This window comes from Rhea pennata, chromosome 4 (assembly GCF_028389875.1).
Source record: "Rhea pennata isolate bPtePen1 chromosome 4, bPtePen1.pri, whole genome shotgun sequence".
In the NCBI taxonomy this organism is placed as follows: domain Eukaryota; kingdom Metazoa; phylum Chordata; class Aves; order Rheiformes; family Rheidae; genus Rhea; species Rhea pennata.
In genome coordinates this window covers 2,169,202-2,190,871 of record NC_084666.1, presented here as the reverse complement: position 1 = coordinate 2,190,871, position 21,670 = coordinate 2,169,202, and the positions used below count along the sequence as shown (strand labels likewise).

The window sequence follows — 21,670 nt, the reverse complement described above, 5'->3', positions numbered from 1 at the left end:
CCAGTAAACTTCCCAACGCGTCGCCGGCGACTGGGGCACAGCCTGTGGTCTCTCATCACACCTCCGCACACCACAAACAGGTTGTGCGTGGGGGACGGAGGGACAGAGACAGCCTCATAGGACGGCACCACTCCGGCGTCCATCCCCACCACGTGTAGTAGGACCTCCTGCCCCTAATGCTGCCTGTGCTTGCTTGGGGGGGGGGGGGGGCACGGATGACTCAAACTTGGGTTCGGCACAACTGCTCACCCGTGGTTGGTGGGAAGGGGGCAACGCTTGGAGATCACGGATGCTGGGGGGAAAACACCACCGTATGAGGTCACCTCTGCCCTCGTCCCCCAACCCTCCGCTGCAAGACCGTCCCCCAGATCATGGCCCACATCTCTGCACTCACCCCCACTCCGGTTTAATAGGAACAACACGGCCCTGCTTTTCACCACTCTGTTTATTACGAACACCGAAGGGCGCGAGGCCCCGTCCACGAGCAGCCCAGAAGGAGGTAAAACCCGAGTCTTGAGGCGAGACTGGGGCCAGGGGGACTGAACGTGCCGGCTGGGGGGGAAGCACCACCCAACCTAGCGGTGCGGTGACCCGACCGGCGCGTTGTGCTAGCACGGGACGGATGACATCCCTCCGGCTCCAGCAACATCCCCACGCAGCGCCCGGAGTTAGCACTAACCCCCGTCAGCATCCTGCCTTGCGCCTGGAAACACTCGGCGGCCCCGGCGCGGTGGCCCCAATCGCGCCCGTCCTCCCAGCGAGGCCGGGGCCAGTGCAGCTCCGCTGTAAGAGCCTGGGGCCTGCAGGCACTGAGCGCCTGACCCCAGCCCCCAACGCGCAGCGGGACGTCTCAGAGCTGCTGCCAGGACCACGTTCAACGCGGCAGCGAGAGCTGCCAGCTCTATCGAGCTTGTGGAGCCGCCGAGGCTTGCCCGCATCGCTGCCGGAGCAGCGCCCTGGCAGAGAGACACGGGTCCCTCCTGAAGGGGGCAAAGCCGGGCTGGGCTTTGGCAACGCAGGTCTCTTCCTCCCCAGCCCCACCCCACAGCCCTGCAACAGGACAAATGCTCTTAGCAAGGTCTAACCCCGCTCTGTGCCCTCCGCCCACCCGTCTCCATGACCAGAGCGCTCGAGGGCACCAGGCGGGAGGGATGCCCGTACCAGCCCCGATCCCCATCTCCTCGCTGGGCTTGCTGAGCTGCCCCTAAAGCATCTCTGTCCCATCTGCAAAATCGTTTCACCCCTTGCTTGCTGCAAGGCAAGGCAAGACGTGAAATGGAGTATATACATAAGGACCTCAGCTCCGTAGTGTGTAGATAGTGCTAATATAGACATTAAATAGTAACCCTTGTGCGCAAACACACACACGCACGCACGCACACACACTCTCACTCCCCTCATCCTAACCAGGTAGGAAAGGACGCGCTCCTCCGTACCCATGGCCAGCACAGACACGACAGAGCAGCCTCGGAAGTGGCGATGACGTGACCGCTGCTAGCCCGCGACATCCCCTCCCCTGGCCCAGGGGCTGGCCGGACCCTGCTTTCCTCTAGCATCCCCTGCAAGAGTCCTCAGGCCCCGCCAGGGACCACCGCGATGCACCAGAGGACCACCGGAAACGTGGGAAGGACGGGGATGGCCTCACTCGTGTATACACAGACACACACGCACACACACACAGAGCACACAACAAGGACAGGTGGGAGCAGGGCCTGCCTCCGGCTCCCCCGCTGCCCCACACCACCAGACCTTCGTGCCCGCCGCCGGCACGTGGCCTCCCACCCCGACCCCACAACACAACCCTGTTTCTAGTATTAAAGCTGCTGTGTCTCGGAGGACCTTCCTTCCCTGCCTTTCCCCTTCCTCCAGGGCACAGGATCAAACATCAGTCATCTCATCCTCCAGCTCAGCATCATCCGTCTCCCCTTCGCCCTCCTCCTCCTCGTCCGATGTCACGTCGGCATCGTCGGCTTGCGCTAGGCACTTGGGACACGAGCAGGTAAACAAGTAGTTCTCCCTGGAAAGGGTGACAGGAGGGGGAAAAAGAGCGATGGGGTTGAGAGGCTAGGTGGGAGATCGGGGGAACGGGGATGGAGCAGCTAGGAAAGGGCTGCAAGTGCTCTCCCCAAACCAGAGGCTTGCACGCCGGCACGCTGCGGGTCCCGACAAGGGGTGCCACCAGGCTGCCTAGCAGGGACACAAAGGAAAGCTCTGGCACGATGCCCTCCCCCGCCCTAGAGCAGCCCCCACCTGAGTATCTTGTGGCGGCTGTGTCTGCTCCGATCCCTCTGGCAGCAATCTAAATAGCTGATGCAGATTTCCTGCCGGGCAAAGAGAAACAGGCCTGGCTCAGAGGTGGCTCCTACAAATGCCAAAGCAGCACAGTTTGTACCAATCCCTCCAAGAGCCGGGTGGAAACACGGTATTCGGCAGCCCCTGCGTGGGACAGGTGAGCCCGCCTCTGCCAGGGCAACGCAAGAAGCAGGAGGTACGGGGCTGCGGTCCACAGGGGACACAGTGACACAGTCTGCTCCCTGGCAGCAAGGAGCCCCTCCGCCAAGGTGCACCACTGCCCTGGCTCACCTCTCCCGCCTCGATATCCTCCAGAGCTGTCAGATGCAGGAGGAAGTTGTTGTCCGGGAAGGATGTCTCAGCGTTGGGGATACAGCTGTGGTTACCTGCAGGGAAGATGGGGCTCAGCTGCAAGGACATCTCCAGAAAAAGAGGAAGGCAGAGGCCAGAGCCCCTGATGCAGCTAGTAGGTAGGGCCTGTCCTGGCATCCCAGATGGGCCACGCGTCAGGCTGGCTTCCTCCGCCAGACCCTGCTCTTCAGGCCAGCAGCAGCCAGGGACACGCCAGGAGCCGGTGCCTCTGACAGAGAGGGACAAGGCCTGGCTAACAATACAGCAGCACTGTGCCAGAGCCACCCTGTCTGCCCTGGGGACACCAGCGTGACACTCCCTGCTCACACAGGGGACTTTGGGGTCCAGGGTCCCCAGCAGAGCTGGGTGCTGAGCCAGGGCTCTCCCCTAGACCAGAAAGAGGAAAGGCTGTCCTGGATCAGCCCCAGGGACATCCAGCACCATCCTCGGCCTCCGGATGCTGAAGGGAAGATACTTTGTAGCAGTGTGGCTCCCCGGCTTCTCGGCGCTCACGGCACCCCGTCCCCAGGCCTTGCTCACCCCTACTCTGCCTTTAACGCTTAGGAGTGAAAGAAGGTGGCTCTGGGCGCAAAGGCGTTCCCTCCTACGTCCTCGTGGCCTCTAGCAGCCCCAGGACAGCATCCCTGTCCCCACTGCTAGTTTTCCTGCCAGCCCTTGTGTTACTTACAGCAGCTCTGGAGCACGTAGAGACCCGATCCCTCGCAGTTAAGGAACTCTCCTGACTCTGCAGCACAGAGAGCAGGGGGTTAAGGCTTTGCACGGGCCATTCCAGCTCATCCACGCATGCAGCTCAGTGGGGGGATGTCCACCAACGCTGAACGCACACACGGATCCAGCCGGCGCTTGCTTTAGGGACTGAGTGTTGGAAAGCTGTTTTGAAGCCCCCTTCCCTCACCAACGACAGCTATGGAGGACATGGAGATTTGCACCTCCAGTTCAAGCAGATGCTCCCCTGTCCCTCACACAGCTGCATCAGCAGCTCCCCGAAGGGGCAAACCTTAGTCCAAAAAATGGTAAATATGTCTTTCAGCACCACTGTAAGCTAGATTCTCCACATGGGAGCTCTCCGGATCTCTCCTCCAGCCACCCCAACCCGTCACAGTACACCTGGGCCACGTTGTTCACAAACCCGGACCCAACCTCTCCAGGCAGCGATGGTTTGAGATGTGGCTTACGTGGACCAGGGGAAGTAGGATCTCCTGATGCCCAGTGGGAATCTCTGCTAGTCCCTGCATGCGGGGAGGAGTCCCCAGGAACAGAAACCCCACTGGGACGTGCAAACGGAGCTGCCCGACACTGCCCATGGCCACACCGGAGCCCTACCCTTCTCGATATCCTTGTAGAGCTGGTCGATGAAGGCATCCAGCTGCTCTCGCTGCGGCATGGGGAGATCCAGCGCATCGCAAGCATGCACCCACTGGCTCAGAGAGCTATGGGGGAAGGAGAGGGGCATCATTACAGCCCAGTTTGAACGCAACCAATACCCAGGGCAACACAAATGTACAGACTGTCCATCTCCTCCCCACCACGCCTCTGCCACCCAGCAAGAAGTAGCCAGAAAGCCCCATTACCTGGTTCCTATGCCTTGGCCGTTGGTCCCAACAAGGGCAAAGAGGGACTGAAAGCCTTCGGGAGTGAACCACTGCAGGAGGGAGAAGAGAGAGTGGCTGAGGCCAGGCCAGCTCGCCGCAGTACCCCGCTCCACATCCTGCCGCTGGGGCCCACGCTGCCTGCCCCAGGTCCACACAGACGGGGGGCAGAAACACTCCCACAGGCGCCTAGCCCCACCAAAGCCATGATCCCCTGGAGATGCTCGGAGTGGGACCCTCTGGGGGAAACTGAAGTGCAGAATCTGCAGCTCTGATTTTATGCTCTGTCATGATTTTCAGGAGGGAGATGCCCACACACACGAGGCCAGCCCAGATACAGTGAGCGCTGGGTCTCCCTGAGAAAAGGGACCCCTCTGAGAAAAGGAGCTGCCCTCCCTCTGCACCCACACTTTTGATCTATCAGCACGTGACGAAGACGACTCACTTGCTGAACCTGCTGCACGCTACCCTGCACACACACACGCACAAACACGTGCCTCAAATCCCACAGGGAGCTTGGAGGAAAGTGGACTCCCAGAGGAGTCTGGGGCAGTTATGACCTAGAGGGACTAGTACAAAATGTAGGGCCCAGCCACACTCCCAGGTTAGCTGGGAGGTCGCTCCACTCACCCTGCTGAGATGTTCGTCGTAAAGGGCTTCTGTGAAGAGCAACCGCAGCAGTTCCAGCTGGCCCTGATGGGAAACGGCAACAACACCAGGGTGGGCAGATGCCAATGCAATCACACCCAGGCCAACAACTGAGCCCAGCAAGAGCCACGGGGCTCAGGAGTCAGGCTCCTTGGCCTTCACAGCAAGGCTGGAGGCTGCTGCCCTCAGAGCAATGAAATCCACTCATTTTAGCAGTGAAAGCCACCCATTCAGCAGCAAAATACACCAGCGCAGCACATGCTTAGCCTTCCAGATCAGGCAGTGGTGCCAAGCCAGCCTGCTCACTGCTGCACCTCTGGGTGCTGGGACCCACTGTATGTGAATCTGCAAACTCCACGCGGAGAGTTTGCTCCCATCCCAGTGGTAGTGGGACCTCCACATCTGTGGGCTCACACCCACAGGCTGGGAGACGGCTCCCAGCACTCAATGCCTCTGAGTGCTGCCAGGCTCTTACCTTAAATTTGTCCCCTAGCAGCTTGTGCACAATCTCCTCCTCCTCATTTGCCGTCTTATTGCAGAACTGGGAGAAGACCTTTATCCACCGGTCCTTGTCCTTAGCCTGAAAAAGAAATCAAGCAAATACACGGCACTAACACCACTTTCCTCACCAGCCAGGAGAGAGGCAGGAGGGGACAGGGTCCACACAGCTCAGAAGTATCCAGTCTGCTATCAAGAAGCAAGAGAAGCACTCAGTGTTAGTTTACTGTCAGAGTAAAGCTGAGCAAAACAAACAGAGCCAGAGGAAAGGTTTGGTTCTGAAAAAAATGTGTGCTAATCAGTGAGGAAAAAAGGTCCTGCTTGGCTCAGGACATAGGTGCTTTCTCTGCTGCCTGTCAGCCCCACGACCAAGGATCACTCAATGCTGCAGCCTCTTCCAGCAGGACCCTGCTTTGCCAACCGCTAGAGAAAAGATCAGTCCTTGGGAACAACAGACACAATGGGAAGAGAAAACATCAGCATGCATCAGCAGCTGCGGCCCCAAATCACTGACATACCTGTTTGACAGTGGCAACCATCCGTGCCATCAGCATGATACTGGAAGTCTCTGGTGGATAATGCATGTTTCTGCAGGGATAAAAGAGAAGACGAAAGATGAGCAGATCAGTGCTGGTATGGAAAGAAAAAGCTAGAGGGAGGCAAGAGCAGCCCATCCCACCAAAGCAGCTAGCCCAGCATCATCGTGTGGGAACATGCTACTGCTCAGGGCAAGGAGGCAAAGCCTCTGTCTGCTTGCCTGCACCAAGCATACAAATAGTCCTCAACCATCTTGCTAAAATACAGCCTGGGTAACAAATCCTGGTCCCCAAAAAGCCCAGGAATGCAGCGAGAGCTGGGACTTGTGACCATCTTTGGGTCAGGATTGTCACTTCTCCTCTCTGTGCCCATTCTGCCATCTGCAAGCGGGGATAGCTTTATGACCCACAGGGCTGCTGCAAGGCAGATGTCCAGGAGCCTGGAGAAGTGCAGAAGCACTATAAAATTGCAGTAGGGAGGGATGTGCTGCTCAGCGCTTGCAGTCCTTTGCTGCGAGCAAAACAAAAACTGCTCAGCCCCACGTCCCAGCTCCTATCTGCCAAGCAGCAGATAGCCCTGGGCTTCGGAGGGGAGCAGTCTCACAGCCACCAGGTCCCACCAGCCACCTCATGCAGGGATGTAAAGCCAGGACTGTCCTCAACAAGCATTACTCAGCCCAGGAGAGCCACCTTCTCTGCCTCTGGAGCAGCATATGGGTTGATGCCCTACCTCCATGCCTCCTGCAGCTTGTTGAGGGGGTGCGTGGGGTCCTCATGGGACGGGCCGAGACAGAGGACCTGGTGGTACTGCTCCCAAGCAGACCGCCTGCATTCGGCACTGCAGTACGTCACCTAGAGCAAGGGGCACAGCGCCCAGCGTTAGCAGCAGCAGGTGGCAAAGCGGGTGCTGGGCCCTGACCGTGCCCTGTCGGCCCATCGGAGCAGAGCGCAGGCTCTTCAGCCATCGCGAGAGGCAGAAGGGAAGAGCCTTCCCATGGAACACCATGGTAAATCCCTCCCTGGGCCCTAGCAGACGAAAATTCCCACGAGGAGTTAAGTGAAGCCCGTAGGGATGAACTCATGCAGCGTTTGGGGCAGAAAGACAGACTAAGTGTATGGCCAGATGCTATAAAGGATTTAGCAGCCCCAGTAAGATCGTGGTCCTTGCCGGCAGCCCCGTACCTGGCACTGGGGACACTGCTGGTGCAGGTCCTTCCGGATGCTGCACTGCTCCGGGTAAGGCAGCACCTGGGAGCTTCTCCCCAGCAGCCGCTGGGCATTTTCCTCCGCTGTCTCCAAAGCCCGCAGGCAGTGATCGCAGGCTGCGGGAAAAAACACAGTTGGATGGCACCGTGAGACCACAGCCTGCAGAAGGGAAAGGGTCCCGGGCACGGGATAAACCAGCACAGCTGGTATTGGCAGCACCAGAGCCCACCACCTCTGATCCACAGTCACCACCTCTTATCTCCCCCCTCCATTTGAAGGATCATTTCTGTTGTAATTTAAAATTTCTATCCTCAGCCCTCATCCGCCATCCTTATAATTCTGGGAAGCATTTAAGGGCCATACGATACCTGTGTCAAACATCCTCATTTCGCTCACGTGTAACGGAGCTCAGCAGACAGCAACGTCTGGCTAGCACCAGACCCAGCTCATATCCGACCTTCTGCTCTAGCATTTGTTTCACCCAAATCATGTTGTACCTCCTTGTCCTGGTGTCCAAGACTGGAGCTTCTCAAAATCACAATAGCCCTGCACAGCAGTTTAAGCTACAGGCAACCAGGCACTACAGAAGTTTAAAATTCTGCTCTTCTGGCCCTTGTTTTTCATTTTCATGTCTTCCGAGAATACCAGCATCTTTGCAGGCTGTACTCCATAACAGTGTAATTTGGTTAGCACCTCACGTTGCCAAAAAATTGGGGTTCTCGTGCTCCTGGTGGCACATGATGCTTATTTCCAGGGCTGCTGGTATGGAAGTCATCCCCCCTCAAACCACCTCCCGTTGTTCAACTTGGCAGTGGCTTGGTCAGCACAAAGTAAAGACGAAAGAGAGAAATCTCAGTACTGCCACGTTTCCGGCGGTGCCGAGCGACACGCTCCTTTAGAAAAATACCCCTTTTTTAAGGGGTTTTATCGCTCGGCACTGCCAGAAACATATTTTTAAAATTTAAAGACCTTAAACCTTCCTAAGGCCTTTTTCTTCAAAAAAAAAAAAAAAAAGGGCAGCCCAGAAACCCCGCTGCCGCCTCCTCCGGGGCGTTTCCTCCCCCGCCGGCCGGCCGCGCCGGGGCGGCGAGCGAAGCAGCGCCGGGCCGGGCCCGCTGCGCTGCGCTGCGGGGCCGCCGCCGCCCGCCGCCGCCCTCGCCTCACCTTTGTAGCTGTACAGGGCGTTCCAGAGGAACTGCGAAGCCACCACGGGCCGCTCCACGAAGATGGGGTCCCCTTTGCGGATGCTCTTGGTGGCGAACAGGCCTTTCCCCTGCGAATGCAGATGGGGCCGGTCATGGAGGGGGGGGAGGGGGGGAAGAAAATAATAAAATAATTAAAAAAAAAAAAAAAGGAAAAGGGACCCGAAAGCCGAGCCTCCCCCCCCCCCGGCCCCGGGGGGCCGCACCTTGGCGCTGCTGATGAAGCGCGACTCCGCCGCGGCCCCGCCGCCGCCGCCGCCGCACGCGTCCCCCGCGGAGGCGGCCATCTTCGGGCGGCGACTTCCCCGCCGCCGGGGAGGGGGGAGCGGGAAACGCGTCTTCCTCTTCCTCCTCGCCCAGCCGAAGATGGCTGACGGCGGCCTGCCCCTTCCCCGCCCGCCCGCCCGCACACACTCCTCCGCCCCCCGCCGCCACGCCGTGTGTGTGTGTGTGTGTGTGTGTGTGTGTGTGTGTGTGTGGAGAGGGGGGCGGCGGCCATCTTAGCGCGCCCCCGTCCCCGCCGCCCTCAGCACCCCCAAAGCGGCGCCGCCTGCCCGCTCCGAAAAATGTCGTGTTTGTTCTTGTTGTCGTTGTTTTAATTTCTAACCATCACCACCGCCCCCTGGTACGGGGGACGCAAGGGTAGGGAGAGGGGCAGCCGCGCGCCCCCGAAGCGGCCGGTCGCCGGCGCGGCCTGCGAAGGCGGCGGAGCCCGGGGAAAGGGGGCAAAATCCGGGAAAGAGGGCAAAATCCAGGGAGAGGTGGTAAAATCCAGGGAAAGGGAGCAAAATCCAGGGAAAGGCGGCGAAGCCCGGGGAAAGGGGGCAAAAGCCAAGGAAAGGGGCAAAGCCCGGGGAAAGGGGGTAAAATCCAGGGAAAGGGGGCAAAATCCAGGGAAAGGGGGTAAAATCCAGGGAAAGGTGGCGAAGCCCAGGGAAAGGGGGCAAAAGCCAGGGAAAGGGGGCAAAATCCAGGGAAAGGTGGTAAAATCCAGGGAAAGGGGGCAAAATCCAGGGAAAGGGGGTAAAATCCAGGGAAAGGGGGCAAAGCCCAGGGAAAGGTGGCAAAAGCCAGGGAAAGGGGGCAAAGCCCAGGGAAAGGGGGTAGAATCCAGGGAAAGGAGACAAAATCCAGGGAAAGGTGGCAAAAGCCAGGGAAAGGGGGCGGCAAAGCCCAGGGAAAGGGGGCAAAGCCCAGGGAAAGTCAGTGTTTATCTATGTTAATTTACAGGGAGCCGTGGTGGGCACAGAGTCCGGCTCCAGACCCACCATGCCCTCAGGTGTGGGGAATGGGGGGAAACCCGTCACTTTTGGAACAAGCAGAGCGGGAGGCTTCCCAAGTCACTAGATGTCACTGTCGGCTTTTGTCTGGGACGCGGATCTGGGCGGAAAGGGGAACTGCGGTCGGGTGTTTCACGTGTGGAGGAGCATCAGCTCAACGCTTGATCAGCCCGGCCAGCAACGCTTGAAATTCATCTTTTAAAATCACTTATTGCCTCTCTGAACGAGCGTGGCCAGCTGCAACGCTGGTGCCTAGCGCCAAAACTCAAAACTGTTTGCAAAGCTGATGTTTTCTCCTGAAATACCAGCCCAGGAGAGCGGGTCAGTGACAGGCGTCTGGGCATGTCCGCCCGCGTCTCCAGGAACAGCAAAAAAAATTGAAAAAACATCCCTCTGAAACTTCTAGCAAGCGTGAAATAAAAAAATTTTAAAAATCACTCAAAAAATAAAATCAGAAATCTGTTTTCCTCCTGCTTTCTGACCCTTACAGGTTTTCAGCCGATCTGTCGCAGAGCTGTCCCTGCTCGCCTCCCAACGTTCAAGCTTGAGATCCGTGCATGGGTTTACCAGCAAATGCACCAGGACGTGTGGGGAAAACACTTGCTTTTGTGTGGAAATGTGAGGAATGAAAATGAGAAGAAAACACCTTTTCATGACTTCTGCTGTTTGAAAGCAGTTGTTCGTTTTCATAACTGAGGTCTTTAACAGAAGGAGGGAAAGGTAGATTTTTTTTTTACTCACTATATTTTCTATAGTAGCAACAAAGAAAGGGAGATAGGAATAAAAAAAATATAGAACTTGTTTTTCCCATGGAAATATCCCAGAGGAAACAGTTGCATTAGCTTGCATTATCAGCACACCACCCTTTGAGACACAGTTCAGCCTGTTTTTCAAGTAAAACACATAGAAATATTGTAAAGGCTGCAAAGATAAATGAGAAAAATCCCCTCTGCTTGTGCATATTGCACACGCCTGAGAATCTTTATGGAGAGGCTTTGTAGCCTGCACGGTAGGGTTGTTTCTTGGAAGGCAGTTGGCTGTTGCTATAAACCCCAGGCCCACAGAGGCATGGAGAGCAGGCTGCTCTCTGTGCTTCAGGACCAGGAGGCCACAGAGGTGACTCGGGTGGCTGAGGAATTGTCCTTCTAGGACATCACACAGTGACCATGGCAAGCACTGGTGATTTCTGGTGCTACTCATGCATCTGATCCCACTTCTAGATCAAGAATTTGTGGTATCAGGCTGGAGAAAGAGTGGTCCCGAGTCACAACTGCTCTGAAACAGGCCAAGGACTGCCTCCTGTGAGATGAGATGGGAGCATCCCTCAACCACAAAGATGAGGGACCCGCATCAAAGGTCTGAGGCCAAGAGGGCACTAGAGGGAGTCCAGGCAAATCCTCTGGCATTAGAGGCTGGGGATACCACAAAGCCAGTCGCGGTCAGAGCTTGCTGCGAGTGCCGCAGTGAAAACACAGCAAAAAAGAATGGACAATCCATCCCTGGCAACTGGGGGCCAAATCCATGTTTCACCCAGGCTGTTTCGCGCCAGTCTCGAAGCCACCCAGACATCACTGCCCATCAGAAACCAAAGAGATGCCGAAGCCTGATTCTCCCCAGCCATGCCCATCTCTCTTTTTAAAATACACTAGATTTTTATTGATTCAGAAATAAAGCAAATAAATAAGTGACATCTCTCAAGAAAAAGAAGTTACTTCTATAAATAAAAATATAAGAGTAAAGTGATATACAGTGTTCCAAGTCAGAAAAGAGACGCAATAAATTATCCTGAGCTCATGTGATATCATGATGGTACCCTGGGCAAACCTAGGAAGGCAAGGTGACAGCCCTAATGCTGACAGCCTGACCTAAGAGCACTTAGCTGCTGCCAGTGTGGACACTAGCCCGTAAGAATTACTAAAACACAGGCGAGGAGAGTCTGATACTGAATCCTGACCCCTCAAAAGTCCTTCTACCCTTTAAAATCACAATTACTAACTGCATTATGCAGTTACAGATGTGCTAGCCAAAAACTCCAGATGCTGTTTCCTATGGCACCTTAATGTATAATGAGGAGAAAACATAGCATCTGCAGTCTGGGCCAGAATCACATCTGAATTAAAAGTAGGGAGTTGTCTGAAGCATCAGAGGTGTTGGAAAGCTGCCTTTTTATAAAAGCCCTGGTCCCCACACCTCAATGAGCCAGAGTGCCTCAATCCCTGCTGTAGCAGCATACAACCTTGGCAAAGTAAGACAATGCCAGAAGACAGGGGGACACACTGGGTTCCATCATCTGGGTTTTGGAAGCCAAAACAAAGGCAAAAATACACCATATGGTGCACAGGACAGAAGAAGGCACTTATGTTCCAGACTGCAAGTACCAGCAGTTCTCAGGGAGACTTCACTCCTTGGGCTGCCTTATTCCCACCTAGGGCCTGATTCTGCAGCCATGTGGGAACCCAGCACAGCAACTGCATAGGGCTAAGATCAGGTCAAGGGCACAGGAGAAGCAGGACCACAACCTGGGATAAAGCCCCATTGCCCTGGCAGTAGCATGCCCTGCAGCTCACTTCTCCTGGTGTTTGCTCAGACTTGGTTCATCTCACTGCAAATGTAATGATAAAGTTTGTGGATAGGAACAAGGGACTTTCTGATCTGTTGTCATGTAAGCATTGAACATGACAATCAATTTGACCTGGAGAAAACAACTGGGCAGATGAGCACATAGTCACATGTGATCCAAGCGACCCTGTGTTCAAATGCCCTTTGTCACCCCAGCCTCTCTACTGAAATGGTTTGTGCTTCCTGGCACATCAATAGTGAATGAGTGAGATCAGCTGCTTTGCCACAACCAGGGCACCATCAGGCAGAACTGGCCTGGTGATTAACCCCAGTGATTGCAGCACACAGCTACAGAACAGGGGCCTCTGTGTTTGGAGATTTCCTCCCAAACAGCAGCAGTTTAGTCCTATAGCTCCAACTCTCAGAGAAGAGCTTAATGTCTAGCTTGGACCAAAAAATGACAGATACGTCTGCATCTCCAGTATCACCACTGAGCAGACCCAGCTGTAAACCGATTGTAGTTTTTGCTTGAAAAAAACCAGCAGCAGCTGAATCTCATCAACTGTTCAAAGCTCAACATCCACAGTGTCCTCCTCATGGTCCTTGATGTCTGTTGAGTCTGCAGTGGCAGGCTGGATCACTCCAAACTGAGTCAGCTTTGCCTTCTTCTGCTCCATGCTCTGCTTCCTCCACTTGATTCTCCGGTTCTGAAACCAAACTTTCACCTAGCAGGAAAATGCCATGACAGCAGAATGAGCCTCCCCTGACACTCCATGCTCAGACCATAGCACATCCAGAGCCCCCCCACTGGGCTAACAAACAGCAAGTCCAAGTCTCCAGGACCCCATTTCCAACGGTGGGTACTGCAACATGCTTCTGAGACAGATGTCCCCAAAAAGCAGAGTTCCTTACAGATGGGGACATGCCCCTTCTGTACTCAGAGCACACTGAGCATGAACAGGAAGAAGCCTCACTATGGAGGACAGAACAATGCTGGGGAAAGCACTAGGGGAGATGGGGGATGCAGCTACACAGGGAAGGCCCTACCAGGGGGAAGTAAGGGAAGGGCTAAAAACAGCCCTTCAGTGTCAGGAGTGACAGATGCCAGGGAGCATGATGGGAGCCACCCTTACACCTGCTCTCTGTCTGCTAACACCTTCCTGTCTCTCCCAGCACCACTCCACCCCCTTGCTTTGCTCTCTCTTTTCCTCTGCAGCTGAATTTCCCACTTGGATCCCACCAGGAAAGATTGCATGGGTCCTCCTTTACACAATAACTACACGGCTTTCAGTGGGAGATAAACACGCTCACAGAAATGGAAAATGTCATAAAAGGACACTCACAGCACAACCTCTCTCCAAGTGATCTTAATCTACATTAGTCCAACCCAGCTTAACTCTAAAGCAAAAAGGTCTGTGTGCCAAAATGTTTTACTCTACTTCTTAGATAAAAGATTTTGTTATTCATAACATGTCTAAACCTATCTTGCATCTCTTCAAGCACGTGGTTTCAAAGTTATCCTGCAGCAGGGAGTTCCACAGGTTGCTCAGCATCACGTCCTCCTCCAGCTGCTCTTCATGGAGGGGGAATCATCACAGACTGAACCCAGATCATGAATCTATACCACTACGCCCAACTCCTCTTACTCCTTACCTGAGTCTCTGTGAGATGCAGAGTTGCAGCCAGGTCTACTCGCTCTGTGCCCACCATGTACTGCTGCTTGAGGAACTCTTGCTCCAGCCGTTCCAGCTGTTCTGGTTTGAAGACTGTGCGGACCCTCTTCATCTTACAGGGCCCCCCAGACCTCCAAGGCACAGGAGGGCCCAGTGAGCCAGCACCGACACAGTGAGATAACTCCAGACCTGCAAGCAAGGAGCAGGAATCAACAAGCAGCAATTGAGGAGGTCTCCTAGCAAACACCTTGTGCCCAGAGCACACTGGCTGGGCCTGCCCAATTGAATACCAGGCCCAGCTTACTTCAGCGGACACTGAGGCCTAAGTATTGCTGTGCTGCACAAAAGCGCATTGGGAGGAAGCAGCAGAAACATACTGAGAATATCCTAACCACTGATGCAATCTAGGACACTCCTAAGCAGGCAGACAGACCCAAAAAAGCTGACAGTGACCCCCACATATACCTGAGCTTTATACCATAATAATAAAATCCATTACGAGCTTTTAAACACAAAGACCCCCTCCTCCAGTGGACGAGTCCCTAATCACAAGCACCTAAAAGCTGGTAAAGTTCCTATGCTAGTTCCCTGTTTTTACCCTTTCCTTGGCACCTGTAGTTGGCCAGGATCTAAAGGCAGATAATGAGGCAGGAAAACTTTGACTTGAAGGCTGGCTGCCTGCAAACGCACCAGCCCTTGTGTAGGTCCTTATCCCCAGTCCCTGTGGCCTTGGCAGGATGAACTGTGCCTGAAGTTACTTGTGTGCAGAGGCATTTGCAGGAGTGACAAGTGGCTCTTGTCGCTGCATCCAGCGCAGCCCTCTGTTTAGTTTTGGCCTGACAATAATTACCTAACTAACATACAGTGAAACACCAGCGCAGTGTCACATGATCCAACTGCACCAGATTAAGAGCAGTGTTGTTTCTACAGCCCTCATCCTGCCAACAGTGCAGCACAGGCTTTGATTCACATACGTCCGTGATCAGGAGGGTGGGATTGCGTTACCCATGATCATCACCCGGGAGGCACAGGACTGACTGCAGCCAGCTCTGTCCTCCTGACCGACCTTTAGCTGAGCCAAATCTCCCTGCTGTAACTGCAGGGTGGAAAGCGCCCACATAACAAATGATTAAGGAAAGAGGGCTGCAGTTGCCAAGGAAAACTCTAGATCCAAAATGCTGGTTCTGGAATCGTAACATGGACATGTAGATTAATTCAGACTTTGCACATCAGAGTGTAAAATGTTCGGTTGGGGCCATCCAGCTCGCTGCCAATAAACTGCCGGATGTGGGGACTCCTGCTCCGGCTCTGTGCCCCAGAAAGCCTCCATGCACTGGGACCTGCCTACCCACGTGAGATGACCCGTCACCGGTATCGTGAAAACATCTGAGTATCCAAATACAATCGCGTACATGTGAGGAACTTGTTAATACCAGCACTAAGGTATTTCGGATGGTAAAACTATTACGCTGTTAGAATGATGTGTTTCTGTCCTGCAAACACTCAGGCACATGCTTAATTTTAAGAGAACTCGTTACTGCAGCTAACAGGACTGCTCTGGGGCAGGGAGCAGAGCATGCAGGATCAAGCCCTGAACAGTCAAACAACAGCAGCTCTGGAAAACCTGCCCTCAGGCAATGCAATCTAGCCCTGCCACTAGGTCTGCTTGGAGCGGGGCGCTGCATTTAACAGCCTGCAGAGGTCCCTTCACCCGAGTTATTTTACAGTATAACTAGAGTATAGCAGCAGCCATGTGAGACATTTGACTGCTGTAACGTCATCTTGGCAAGCAGAGAGAATTTAACTTCTACGAAAATGCTATACTAAACGATGCTGATTCATAGCAGCTACTTATCTCCCATGAATGACTGATGGTGTAATGTTCTCCAGGCAAACGGGCACTTCAACCTACTTCATCTCATCCGCTGGGTGAAAGTTACGCCTGTGATTAAGGATTTGTGTGACAGAGACCCGACAGCTTAACAGCCATAATTGCACTTAAAACTATTTCCATCACTGAAATAATTTCACTAGTCACATTTTTCCCCCTATTTTTGATACCTGGATAATAGCAAACGTGATTTCAAGTGTGAAATACTCTTTGAAAATAGTTTTGCAAGTTGTCTAACTATGTTTTCCTATCTGTATATTTGATATAATACAATAGAGTAGCACACATAAATATGCAGATGCTGTCTGGTAAAAATATATATATATATATATGTATGTATATAATAGCTATTCTAAGTAGTTAAAATAGATTGAGCATAGCAAATACTTATAGTATCTGAATCTGGCAACTACCAGGATGAAATCTGAGTTCCTAATAAAAGCAAAGTGAATTCTTAGATGTAGGTTAGAGGTTTTTCCTGGGCAACAATCACAGGATCAGGCTCTGAACACAGAGAGATATTCAATTTCAAGAAAGTTTAAGGGGTCAGCTATTCTGAATCGAAGCACTTCATCAAACCAAGCGAGTGATTTTTGCTTTTAAAGTATTCCTATACAGCTCAACAAAAATACAGGAAGAGTCCATAACAACAGGGTAATTCTACCAGTCTTTTTGACTTGGGGTTTTCTGGAGCAGGAGCAAAATCAGATTTTTTTCTTTAAAAATAAGTAAGCCCCACAAACAACTGTAATCCCCCCTCCCCTTAGGTGCTTTTGCACTACACCTACAAACAGCTGTTGAGGCCAGGTGCTGCCAAACACACAGCAGTTTCACTTCTGAGTGGTCCCAGTGGGAGCAAAGTTATACACAGACAGGGATAGCTTCAGCAGGAGACGGGCAGCCATGCAACGCCAGAGAGGTGCACGCATAGTGGAGAAATCACTTGTAATTTCCCCAAGTCTCATCCCCGAAAGTATTCACAGACGTGATGAAAGCACAGCACGTTGCAGTGCCTTTCTAGTGCATGAAAAGAAAAATAAAACTCCACTATATACAAAGTAGCCCTTGAAACACAGGCAGAAGGTACGCAAGGACGTGAAGAGAAGAAAACTTCCTACAAAAATCGAGCCTGAAGGAAATAAATTGTGTCATCAGGGTCTCACTTCACCCAGTCATTTAGCATTGATAATTAGATTTATCTGTTTAGCTCAATCACTATAGAAGGGAAAAGGGGAAAAATAATTAAGAAATGCTTTCCTCTCCCTTTCTCGTTTCTGCTGCCTCACCCCAAATCTTTAAGTCTCTGAGCCCTGCAGTTGGAAGAGAGGCTGAATGAGACAAAATGAAAGCAGCAGTGGGAGGAAGGAAAAAAAACAAAAAACAAATAAATAAAATAAAGCAAGTTTGTCACCCAAAGCCCTCCTTTCTGAGTTCGAGCAAAACCCAAAGCTGCAAGCAAGCAGCTGGAAGAGTCGCGGCAAAAGAGCGGCCAGGTGGAGGAGCCCTGCACCCCCGACAGGCACCTACCCATGCACAGAAATACCCACCCCAGCAGCAGCAGGGCCTGCTGACACACACACACACTCACTCACTCACAGACACACACACACAAACACACACACACAGCTCTGCTGGTTTGCTGCCCTCCCAACCCACAAACACACACACACCAACGCACTCCCTAGACATCTCCTTTACTACGAAGGTGCACGCTGTACTCCCTCCACAAATGCACACACGTGTGCAACCGCACTCCTCGCATGGGTGTATCTACAACACCCTCCATCACTACACACACATTGCCTTTGGTGGTAGATGCACACTCATGTCAGATTCACACACAGCTTCATCCACGTCTGCCAGGAAAAGAACTCCTACACTCACACACTCAGACACACACCCTTGCACACGCACACCCCTCCACAAGCAGAGGGGTACGCTCTTACACACGCACACTCCAGACACACACAAGACTTGCATACACACGGATGTGTACCCTCCCATCCACACACCACACGGAGGAACAGTCATCCAGGAGTTCACCTCCAGACACACCCTACGCACACGCATACAAATCCGCACTCCACACCGACACCCGCCAGGTGTGCGCTCCTCCACACTCACTCCACAGCCCTCTACGTAAAGGCACAATCCAGAACACACGCATTGTCACCCGTACCCGACACACTCCTGTCAGCACACCCGAATCACTCCCACACGCACACACTGTAGTATCCTACACTCATCTGCGATCAGCAAACCTGACCACACACCCTACGCAAACGCCTGTCCGCACACCCCCCCACACTGACTCACCAACAACCCCCCACCCACTCGTCCCCACCTGTCACGAACACCTCTGCACTCTTACCCACATGCACACCTTCACACTACACACACCCTCTCCCCGCCTCACCTGTACCCCCACAACCCACACTGAGGGGAAACTACACCTCCACACTCCCACTACACACGATCCCTCCCGCACACACCCCTACCGCACACCCACCTGTGGGAAATGCTACCATGCCCACATGCACACTCTCCTCACACGCAGGTGCACACACCCCACACTCCTCTCACACGTGTGCACACCCCCCACACTCCTACCCACACTCCCCACACACGCATGTACATGAGCCCCCTCGCATTCCCACACACTCCCCACAGGTGTGCACACACCCTCAATCCCATCACGCACGTGTGCATGCACCCCCCACACTCCCCTCACACGTGTGCACACATCCCCTCACACCCCCCACTCCCTTCACACGCACGTGCACGCACCCCCTCACACCCCCCACACTCCCCTTATGCACACGTGTGCACACACCCCCTCACACACCTCCCTCAGCCACACACGTCCGCACGCACCCACTTCCCCTCACCCACACGCGTGGGCACGCATTCCCCTCACACACACGCTTGAGAAACACTATCACACGCACCCGCCACACGCCGGCCTCACACGCACCTGAGGGAGCCGCGCGCGCCCCTCAGACGCGCGCGCGCCCCTCACAGACACGCACCTGAGGGAGCCGCGCGCGCGCGCCCCTCACAGACACGCACCTGAGGGAGCCGCGCGCGCGCGCCCCTCACAGACACGCACCTGAGGGAGCCGCGCGCGCGCGCCCCTCACAGACACGCACCTGAGGGAGCCGCGCGCGCGCGCCCCTCACAGACACGCACCTGAGGGAGCCGCGCGCGCGCGCCCCTCACAGACACGCACCTGAGGGAGCCGCGCGCGCGCGCCCCTCACAGACACGCACCTGAGGGAGCCGCGCGCGCGCGCCCCTCACAGACACGCACCTGAGGGAGCCGCGCGCGCGCGCCCCTCACAGAGGCGCGCGCGTGAGGGAGCCGCGCGCGCCCGCGCCCCCCGCCCTCAGCGCCCCGCCGCCGCCGCCGCCGCTCACCTGCGGCGCCGCCGGGCCGCGCGGCCCAGGCGCAACCCCAGCGCCAGGCGCAGCCCCAGCGCCAGCCCCAGGCGCCAGCGCCCGGCCCCGGCCCCAACGTCGGGCCCGGCCCCGGCGGCGCGGGCCAGCCCGGCGCGGCGGCGGCGCTGGGAGGGGCGGCGGCGGGGCGGCGCGGCGGCGCCTCGGCGAGCAGCGCCTCGATGTGGAAGGGCGGCTGGGGCCGGGCGGGAGGAGGAGGCGGCGGCGAGCAGGGCCGCCCCGGGCTGCGCAGCATGGCCGCAGCACGCCGCCCGCCCGCTCCCCCGCGCTTATATGGCCCGGCCCGGCCGCTCGTATGCAAAGCAGCGGCGGGGGCCGGGCCGCGCTGGGGCCGGCCGTGGGGCGGCCCGGCCGTGGGGCGGCCCTCCCGGCCGCCGCACCTGCGGCGTGCCCCGGCGGGCGCGCTGGCACCTCGCCTCGCCCCAGCACCCGCGCAGACCCCCAGACGCCCACACTGGTACCTGCATCTCCCCCCTCCCCCGGCACCCACACAGACCTGCACCTGCCCCCAACAGCCGCACCGACAGCGCGCCCTGCCCCCCAAACCCAGACCAACACCCGCACCTTCCCGCCTGGACCCACACCTGCCATCCAGCACTAGCCAAGGACCCACGCCTTGCCCCTGACACCCGCACGGGCGCCAGCACCTCCCCCCTGCACCCACATGGATCCCACGCCTTCCCCCCCAACATGGGCACTGACACCCGCGCCTCCCCCCAGCGCCCGCACGGGTCCATACTTTCCCCCCGACACCCTCACTGACACCTGCACCTTCCCCAGAGACACCTGCATCGACACCCGCACCTTCCCCTTCACCCTGCTGACACCCTCCTGGGCTCCCACCTGTGGACCCACACACCTTCCCCTGTCAATCACCCACACCATCACCCGTACATACCTTCCCCCATCGAGCCCCTGCTGATACCCACACTGACACCCCCAACCCCCTGACCAGCCCCCCTGCGGATTACACATGCAGACCCACAACAGTCATCTTCCCCCCCATCACCCACACCAACACCCACACTTTCCCCCTTCAGTCCTACTAACACCCACACCAAAACCCACACGGACACTCTGACCCCCCAACACCCTGACTGGTCCTGCACAGACACCCACACTCCCCCACGGCTGCACACACAGCCGGCGCTAGGGACACACCAGCACAGGCCCCCGCACCGCACCACGTCGCACCGCCCGTCCAGGTTGCATCAGGACAGAAATACCCCCGGACGCATGCTTGTGCATGTCAGGCAGACACACGCCCGCAAAACCTGTTGAGTGCAGGGGCTCACTGGCAAACAGGCTGCGTGAGGGTGTGCGCTGCAAGGGTGTACGTGTGTCAGGCACACGGAAAAAAACAACACGCGCACGGTGTTGCAGAAGGCTGTGAGAAAGATCAGCCACACGTTGCCTTCGTTTCCAGAGGGGCAAATTGCACGCAGACGCATCGGCACGTTGCAAAAGCTAAACCACCCGTGACCGTGCTTGGGAAATTCCATTTCTCTTCGTTTTTGCTGAAATACCTGCTTAACAGCCCGGAACCGAATGCGTAAACGTGTTGCCCGCGCGGAGAGCCGCAGGTGGCACAAAACACCCTGCCGCCACGCAAGGGCCCGCAGCCCGGCGCGCGCACCGGCGCGCACGCGCGGGCCTCCGCGAGCGTGGACTTCGCGCCAAAAAACTCACTCGCTTGTGCCCGAGCATAGGGAAACCCCTGCGCCAGAGTCGCCAGGTTAACACAGAGCCCAAGTCCCCCGCTGCTTAATAACCTGTCGTTAAATACCTCTGCACGCACGTGCAAGCTGTCCGCATCTAGCAAATTCTGCCTTATATGAAGTATACACCCAGCTTCTCTATCCTTTAAAGCTCCTTTTCACTGCCTGAGCCATAAAAATAGGCCGGGCTCTAAATCTCCATGTAAAATATATTTTTAATGTCCATATAAATCTCTATATAAAGTGTTTGTATACGTTTTTTTCAGTGATTTGAGCATTTTGAAGCAAATGGAAAGAATGAGATTGTTGGCATAATTATCTTGTTAGCAAGGAAACACGCTGCTGATGGCAGCCCATATAAGAACTTAAAGGGAAGATGATGCCTGCAGGAGACAAAGGAGACCATCAGCTTTTCCCTTAAAACGCTTTTTTTTTTTACCCGCCTCCCATTTAGCATCCTGTCCTTCCACCAGCAGCTTCAAAATAAGTGAATAAATACAGCTGCTGCTTGATTGCTCCTTATACAAATACACAGCCCCAACCCTGCCAGTATTTAAATATGGGCTTAATTGCAATCACATGTTCAAAGTTAGGTGAGCGCTGAAACACCTCGGTGAAAATGCCCCCACCAATTAAAAAAAAAAAAAAAAAAAGTAGAAAAAATCCTTCCAAATTCAGCCGAGCTTTGCAGCTCCCGCTTCCCCTGCGCTGTTTGCACAAAGGTGGCGCAGATTAAAACACGGGTGGCGTT

General features: G+C 55.3%; 2 protein-coding genes across 4 annotated transcripts; both read right to left on the bottom strand.

The window, feature by feature from the left end:
* Window positions 1-427: 427 nt before the first annotated feature.
* SMYD5 (SMYD family member 5) lies at window positions 428-8,664 on the bottom strand. Of its 3 annotated transcripts, none has more exons than XM_062574502.1 (13): window positions 8,550-8,664; window positions 8,306-8,414; window positions 7,118-7,257; window positions 6,666-6,787; window positions 5,918-5,987; window positions 5,377-5,481; window positions 4,884-4,946; window positions 4,236-4,306; window positions 3,988-4,094; window positions 3,332-3,388; window positions 2,584-2,678; window positions 2,251-2,321; window positions 428-2,017 (listed from the first exon to the last, which is right to left on the bottom strand). In XM_062574502.1, the coding sequence occupies exons 1-13, from the start codon at window positions 8,628-8,630 to the stop codon at window positions 1,879-1,881; spliced, it is 1,230 nt and encodes a 409-aa protein (XP_062430486.1). In that variant the 5' UTR covers window positions 8,631-8,664; the 3' UTR covers window positions 428-1,878. The 3 variants fall into 3 exon arrangements, with proteins under 3 accessions (XP_062430486.1, XP_062430487.1, XP_062430488.1); XM_062574504.1 differs by having other exon boundaries at window positions 1,931-2,017; window positions 2,251-2,362; XM_062574503.1 differs by lacking the exon at window positions 2,251-2,321.
* Window positions 8,665-11,312: 2,648 nt separating this feature from the next.
* On the bottom strand, window positions 11,313-19,186 carry LOC134139865 (homeobox protein not2-like). Its single transcript, XM_062574642.1, has 3 exons — window positions 19,163-19,186; window positions 13,836-14,044; window positions 11,313-12,907 (listed from the first exon to the last, which is right to left on the bottom strand). Exons 2-3 carry the CDS (start codon window positions 13,965-13,967, stop codon window positions 12,749-12,751), a joined length of 291 nt encoding a protein of 96 aa, XP_062430626.1. The 5' UTR covers window positions 13,968-14,044; window positions 19,163-19,186; the 3' UTR covers window positions 11,313-12,748.
* Window positions 19,187-21,670: the final 2,484 nt, after the last annotated feature.

Bases quoted from the DNA above. Each gene is read 5' to 3' on its own strand.
- SMYD5 (XM_062574502.1), bottom strand. From the start codon at position 8,630: ATGGCCGCCTCCGCGGGGGACGCGTGCGGCGGCGGCGGCGGCGGGGCC. The intron at 4,947-5,376 runs GTAAGAGCCTGG...GTTTCCCATCAG, and splicing joins TGCTAGGGGACAAATTTAAG to GGCCAGCTGGAACTGCTGCG. The intron at 4,307-4,883 runs GTGAGTGGAGCG...TCCCTCCTGCAG, and splicing joins ACGACGAACATCTCAGCAGG to TGGTTCACTCCCGAAGGCTT.
- LOC134139865 (XM_062574642.1), bottom strand. From the start codon at position 13,967: ATGAAGAGGGTCCGCACAGTCTTCAAACCAGAACAGCTGGAACGGCTG. The intron at 12,908-13,835 runs GTAAGGAGTAAG...TTTTCCTGCTAG, and splicing joins TGCATCTCACAGAGACTCAG to GTGAAAGTTTGGTTTCAGAA.